Below are 7,495 nucleotides of genomic sequence, written 5' to 3' on the forward strand. Positions count from 1 at the left end.
TATCTTACCCCTTCTTGCCTGTCTCAGAGGGACATATTTACTCATCACGCGCAACAACTGTTCCTTAAACAGTCTCCACATGTGTATAGTTCCCTTACCATGGAACAATTGCTCCCAGTCCATCCTTCCTAACTCATGTCTAATCGCGTCATAGTTTCCTCTTCCCCAATTAAATATCCTCCCATTTTGCCTAATCCTCTCCTTCTCCATAGCTATGTAGAATGTGAGGCAGTTATGGTCACTATCACCAAAATGCTCTCCCACCACAAGATCTGATACCTGCCCCGGCTCATTTCCGAGCACCAAGTCTAGAATGGCCTCTCCCCTCGTCGGCCTGTCAACGTACTGCGTTAGGAAACCCTCCTGAACACACCTTACAAAAACAGCTCCATTCAAATCTTCTGCTCGAAGGAGGTTCCAATCAATATTGGGAAAGTTAAAGTCACCCATTACAACAACCCTACTACGTCCACACTTTTCCAAAATCTGCCGACCTATGCTTTCTTCAATCTCCCTGCTGCTATTGGGGGGCCTGTAGTAAACCCCTAACGAGGTGACTACTCCCTTGCTGTTCCTAATTTCCACCCGTACTGACTCAGTAGGCAGATCTTCCTCGACAATGGAAGCTTCTGTAGCTGTGATACCCTCTCTGATTAGTAGTGCTACACCCCCTCCTCTTTTTCCCCCCTCCCTATTCTTTTTAAATGCTCTAAACCCTGGAACATCCAGCAACCATTCCTGCCCATGAGAAACCCATGTCTCTGTTATGGCCACAACATCATAGCACCAGGTACTGATCCATGCTCTAAGTTCATCACTTTTATTCCTGTTACTCCTTGCATTAAAGCAAACACACTTTAACCGATCCCTTGGTTCCTTCCCACTAGCTGGTCTACCTCTTGCTACTGCCTCACCTGCATCAACTCTCACCTCTGGCATACAGCTCAGGTTCCCACCCTCCTGCCATACTAGTTTAAACCCTCTCGAACTACTCGAGCAAACCTTCCACCCAGGACATTGGTCCCCTTCCAGTTCAGATGCAATCCGTCCTTCTTGTGCAGGTCCCACCTTCCCCAGAAGGCATCCCAATTATCTACATATCTGAAGTCCTCCTTCCTACACCAGCTGCGTAGCCACGTGTTAAGCTGCGCCCGCTCCCTGTTCCTCGCCTCGCTATCTTGTGGCACCGGTAGTAAACCAGAGAACACTACAGTTCGTCGTATGTGCGTCTTGTGCAAGGCATTGTTTCATCAGAGCACAAAGTACTCAAATGAAGAAATGGTTGTGAAATGAAGGCAGGGGTGCAGTACAAGGCTGTGTTGGTGCTTTATTAACAGCTGACCAATCCTATTCAAAGTTTGCTTGAATCCTAGTTCCCATCATCTTGATATTTTCAGTGTACCTTGGTACTGAAGTACAGACTAAAATTCAGAGATCACAAATTTTGAAGGAGGCCACACGTTCATTTCCTATCTACTCCCAATCTTGTAACTAATTTTCTACTGGATAAATTGTGTTTACGTGTGATTTGAGGTCAGTTTGGCTACTGTCATAGAACTTTGTTCCCACGGTGGGTGACTTTGTCCCGGAACTAGATTGTTGTATTTTTCACTGGATTCACAAGTATTCTCTCAACCAAATATAAATCAGTGTGCGTGAAATGCTGTATCTTTGCTCTTAGCTGGTGATGAAGTGGCTGATCCTTTTGAAATCTCCACCATTCGACGTGAAGATTACGATTTTCACAAGGGAAAGTCTGAGTATGAAGAGATTCTGCAGTGCAACAACCAGCCATCCAGTGCCACACCCCGTGGACATCAGTCACCTGCAGCTTTCCTCATCATGGCTTCTGGCCTAGATAAGGTAACATTGTTTGCAACCTGACCATTAATTTTGCTGGATACCATTCAAATGATTTTCTTTTTAATCAATCTGTTCAGGCATTTCATGATGGACTGGTGGTGCAGGTGAGACTTGAACCTCCACCTTAGAACATAGAACAGTACAGTACAGCACAGTACAAGCCCTTCATGCATGGTAACATCCTGAGTGCACCTTCTGATGAAGCGTTGGTGTGTTTTCCCACCTGGTTTTTAAACTCTGGGGTCCATTGCGATGGATTGCCTCACTGCCAGGTTTCCTCCGTAGTGGAATGTATTGGGGTTGAGTTCAATGTATTTATTAATAGCATGCTTCGTGAAGTGCTGTGCTTCCAGGGATTCATGTGCATGTCTCTGCCTCGCCTGTCCCACGATCTTGGTGTTGTCTCAGTTGAAGTTGTGGTTCTCCTTGTCCATGTGGATTGAGATGAGTGAGTATTGGTCATGTCTTTTTGTCGCCAGTTGGTGTTCATGTACTCTTGTTTGATTCCAAATAGACAATAGGTGCAGGAGTAGGCCATTCGGCCCTTCAAGCCAGCACCACCATTCATTATGGTCATGGCTGATCATCCACAATCAGTATCCTGTTCCTACCTTATCCCCTTAACCCTTGATTCCAAATAGACAATTGTTACTGTCCTTCCTGTTTGTCTGATGTAGTGTTTCTTGCAGTCCCTGCAGGAGATCTTGCAGATGATATTGGTCCTGTCCACTGCAGGGAGTGGGTCTTTAGTTTGGGTGAGCACTTGTCAGAGGGTTGATGTGGGCTTGTGTGCCACTCTAATGCCCAGTGGTTGGAGGAGCTCAGCGGTGAGTTCTGGCATGTTCCTGATGGAGGGTGGTGTGATGAGTGTGTCAGGACGTGTAGAAGCTCTTTGATGCTGTTCCTGTAGGCATCCCCTGACCCAGTTCTTTGGATATCCATTCGCCTTGACAACTTGGAAGAGGTATTCCTTCTCCTCCTTGGTGTAGTTCCATGTTGCTGCAGTGTGTAGTTGCCCTTTTTAAAAGTGTTTGCACGCAGCTTTGTTTGTGTCTGCTGGGATAATTACTGTTGAAATTCAGTATCTGGTCTGTGTGTGTGGCTTCTCGGTGTACTTTTATTTGCAGTTCCCCATTTGTCTTGTTCTTTACCATGACATCCAGGAATGGGAGTTGTTTGTTCTTTTCCTCATCTCTGGTGAATTTAATTCCAGTGAGAGTGTTGTTTATGAGTTTGCGTGTCTCTTCGAATTTGGTCCGTTTTAATGATGACAAAGGTGTCGTCTACATAGCGTATCCATAGTTTAGTTTGGATTTGCGGAAGGGCAGTCCTTTCCAGTCTTGGCATCACTGCTTCTTCTGCTATGAGTCCGGAGATCGGCGATCCCGTGGGTGTCGTGTTGATTTGCTTGTATGCTTGGCTGTTGAAGTTGAAGTGGGTGGTCAGGCATAGGTCCAGTAGTTTAAGCATGTTGTCCTTGGAGATGGTTTCACTGGGGTCAAGTTCTTGTTCAAGTAGTGTTGTTATTGTTTCCCTTGCCAGTGTTATGTCTATTGATATGAATAGGGCAATGACGTTGAGCGATATCATGGTCTCTCCGTCCTCTATCTTTACGTCTTTGATGGAGTTGAGGAATTCTTGGGCTGAGTGGATGGGAGTGGGGTGATTTGTTGACTTGACTCTTCTTTGTAGTTCTCTGGCTAATCTGTACGATGGAGTGCCTGGTATGGCCTGAGGGGGACTTCCAGCTTGTGCACTTTAGGGAGGCTGTAGAATCAGACACATTGAACTCAACCCCGTATGCATTCAACTACAGAGGAAACCCGGAAGTGAGGCAAACCATCGCAACGAACCCCAGAGTTTAAAAACCAGGCCAGAAAACACACCAACGCTTCATCAGAGGCTGCACTGAGGATGTTACCAAACAGAGTAATGAAACGTCTGCGGAAGAACAAACAAGCTGGGCGGGCGAGCCAACCAGCCTACCTCAACTCTTGAATAAAAAACCTACCTCTGGCTTCTCCCCTAATATCTACCTCCACTCACTTCAAAACTATGCCCCCTTGTAATAGCTAACTCCACACTAGGAAAAAGTCTCTGACTGTCCACTCTATCTATACCCCTGATCATTTTGTACACTTCTATCAAGTCACCTCTCATCCTTCGTCGTTCTGAAGAGAAAAGCCCTAGTGCTCTCAACCTTTCCTCGTAAGACCTTCCCTCCATTCCAGGCAAAATCCCGGTAAATCTCCTCAACACCTTTTCCGACGCTTCCACATCTTTCCTGTAATGAGGCAACCAGAACTTTACGCAATACTCCAAATGTGGCCAAAGTGGGCTTTTGTATAACTTGAAGCATAACTTCACGGCTCTTGAACTCAATCCCACTATTAATGAAAGCTAACACACCATAAGCCTTCTTAACAACTCTAGCCACCTGGGTGGCAGCTTTCAGGGAACTATGAACATGAACCCCAAGCTCCCTCTGCTTCTCCACACTGCCAAGAATCTTTCCGTTACTCCTGTATTCTGCTTTTAAATTTATCCTTCCAAAATGAATTACCTCTCGCTTTTTAGGATTAAACTCCATCTGTCACTTCTCAGCCTAGCTCTGCATCCTATCAATGTCCCTTTGTAACCAAGAACTCTTGCACTACCCAAACCTTGACCCACCTTTGCATCGTCCTAGAACTTACTAATCCACCTTTCCACTCCTTCATCCAAATAGTTTACAATAATCACAAATGGAAGAGGACCTAGAACAGATCCTTGTGGTACGCCACTCGTAACTGAGCACTATGTTGAATATTTTCCGTCCACTACCGCCCTTTATTTGGGGTAGCACAGTGGCTCAGTGGTTAGCACTGCAGCCTCACAGCACCAGGGACCGGGTTCAATTCCAGCCTCGGGCAACTGTCTGTGTGGAGTTTGCACATTCTCCCCGTGTCTGTGTGGGTTTCCTCCGGGTGCTCCAGTTTCTTCCCATAGTCCAAAGATGTGCAGGCTAGGTGGATCGGCCATGCTAAATTGCCCGTAGTGTTCAGGGGTGTGAGAGTTATAGGGGGACAGGTCTGGGTGGGATGCTTCAAGGGCAGTGTGGACTTGTTGGGCCGAAGGGCCTGTTTCTCTCTGTAGTTAAGCTAATCTTAACAGATCTGGACAGGTGGGAGACACTTCACACGTAGTGTTTCAGGCTTAGCTAATGGCCGAATATATAACTTGCTTCCTGGCTTGCGTTCTCTCCGCACACCTGCTGCTCCAAACAAGAAGGCCGCTGCTGCACAAGGTAAGTTTTTATACAAGGGGGGAAAAAAGACTCCCCTTCCTGTCGGCACCCTGGCTCGTACTCCCGCTGCCCCAAATAAGGACCAATGCCCCAGAGGGGGGGATGGTACCACTCTACTACAAGAAGGCCCCTAGTTTTAAATTCTATGCTTCACAAAGAAGTGACCAGTTAAAATATCCAAATAGCCCAAATTTATTTTCTGACCCCAGTCCCGTAATAGGCTACAGTCAGCCAATGGGAGATTTTGAAGTTAGTCATGGTGCCTTTCTGCCAATCTGTCTGCAGCATCCAGCCCAAAATTCTGACACTGAATCCAAATCTTGCTTGCTTATTGACTGTATTGGACATGAGTAAAGCATCAGAATTGCTGTGATTGCCTTGTTAGACCAAATCTTGATTATTTTTATTATTTGGTTGTTCTGTCAGAGCAAGATATGACACTTCATTTGGAAGGGGAGACAGCTAGATCAGCAGAACAGAATCAAATTAACGCAAAAAAAGCAAAATTATTTGATATAATGGCTTCTTCCTTGATATAATTTTTTCCAGAATGTTCTTCAGTCATGAATGAACATTGTGCATTGGAACTGGACAGTGTGGTTTTGTTTGTGGTTTCATTACACCAAGTTGCAAACCATTTTATTGAAATCAATTCTTCTCTGTTTCAGCACGGAATAGATTCGGAGAAACCCCTGCGCTATTCTCACATTGATATAGCCGGATCTTCTGGCCCATTTCCTGGAATACCCACTGGGTCACCAGTGGTTGCCCTGGCTGCAAAATATGTGCTAAACCGTATTTGAACCTCTGGTGGAAAGCGGAAAGGCCCGTGGAGATCAGAAATCTTGTTATCAAGGAAACCATGCAGTGTCATAGGACATCCACTAGTGGGCTATATAGCTTCACCTGAATTGTGAATGAAACATGAATGTTTGGTATAGATCAGTCAGTGCAGCTCTCCTAGAACTGAAGGCAGAAACATTAACCAGTACTCCAAACTTTCTCAGGTAGGCAAATGAAGAAGTTATGGTCTTTCAGTGCAAAATTCTTGAGTTTGTTTTTGTTTGATTTGTGCAATCCAAAGCTAAACTGCCAAAACCCGAAATCTTAAGTTGAGCTCTAGTGGAAAAAAATTACTTCGGGTCACACTATCAGGAGAAGGAAATGAGAGCTTGCAACAGAAATAAACAGGAAATGTAACGTTCAGAAGTAAATAAAGATTAAGATTGCCCTTGTTTGCCAGTGTCTTATTGAAGATGCATAAGCTAGTGAGTACACATGAAACACCAGTTGATTTGGCATCTGTGGTTGACCTTGGATAGCAAAAGGTGATTGCAGTTGCACTTGTCATGAAGTGTCATGATTTGTATTCTGCCTATCATTGGAATGTATGTTTTAGACCAATGTAAATGCCACAGTAATTTTTTCCAGAATTCTCTTCAGTCATGAATGAACATTGTGCATTGGAACTGGACAGTTTTCAGCACATGTTGTCTATTGGATATTGGAGGGGTGATGGCGTTGTGGTATTGTCATTGAACTGTTGATCGAGAGACCCAGCAAATGTTATGGAACCTGGGTTCAAATGCCAAGGCAGATCGTGGAATTTTAACCCACTAAAAATGTGGATTTCAGAATCTAATGATGGTCATGAAACAACTGTCGATTGCTGACTCACTCCTCATGTCCTTGAGAGATGGAAACTGCTGTCTTTACATGGTCTTGTCTAGATGTGACTCCTGACCCACTGCATTGTAGTTGACTCTTAACTGCCCTCTGAGCAACTCAGGGTGGGCCATAATTGCTGGCTTAGCCAACACTACCCTCCTCTTGTCAAAGAAGAAAAAAATGATTGCGGCATGTCTGGTCATCAAAAAGAAAATTGATTTTTCTTTCAAGCACTTGAAGTCTCATAATTCTTGCATTCTATACATTGTAGCATATTCAGTTTTGGAGCTTCACTTGTTTGGGCCATTACTTTTGAATATAGCTACTCACAGGGTTGCAACATAGAATTGGAGCAAGAGCACATGGAAAACAAAATACTTTGAAGTTTTCAGTTTTCACTGTCTCGCAACAAATTCTGTTGTACTTAGAATAAAGTAAAAGATCCCATGACACAAACGCAGTGGTTTTTCGAAATTGGCCTTTGAGGAAAACTTAGCCCACCACTTTGTTGCAGTGGTGAGTGGGATTGAGAGCACGCCTGTTTTCTAGAGTGCTGCTGATATCTTGAAATCAGAAGGCTGTGTTGTCTCCTTAAGACCAGTAGTATGGGAATGAAGCAAATCTCCAGTTGACTTCTCATCATGTTTTAGGACCAAGTCATTGCAGAATCTAGCAGGG

General features: G+C 44.7%; 1 protein-coding gene across 1 annotated transcript in view; it reads left to right on the forward strand.

Moving 5' to 3' along the window:
• zgc:152830 (uncharacterized protein LOC767682 homolog) overlaps window positions 1–6,384 on the forward strand; it is a 39,744-nt gene extending 33,360 nt beyond the window's left edge. Inside the window, exons 16-17 of the mRNA XM_048523182.1 lie at window positions 1,682–1,863; window positions 5,818–6,384. Coding sequence (XP_048379139.1) covers window positions 1,682–1,863; window positions 5,818–5,952 — 317 coding nt within the window. The 3' untranslated portion in view covers window positions 5,953–6,384. The remainder of the gene's footprint in view (window positions 1–1,681; window positions 1,864–5,817) is intronic.
• Window positions 6,385–7,495: the final 1,111 nt, after the last annotated feature.

The sequence above is a fragment of the Stegostoma tigrinum genome, chromosome 40 (genome assembly GCF_030684315.1).
Source record: "Stegostoma tigrinum isolate sSteTig4 chromosome 40, sSteTig4.hap1, whole genome shotgun sequence".
In the NCBI taxonomy this organism is placed as follows: Eukaryota; Metazoa; Chordata; class Chondrichthyes; order Orectolobiformes; family Stegostomatidae; genus Stegostoma; species Stegostoma tigrinum.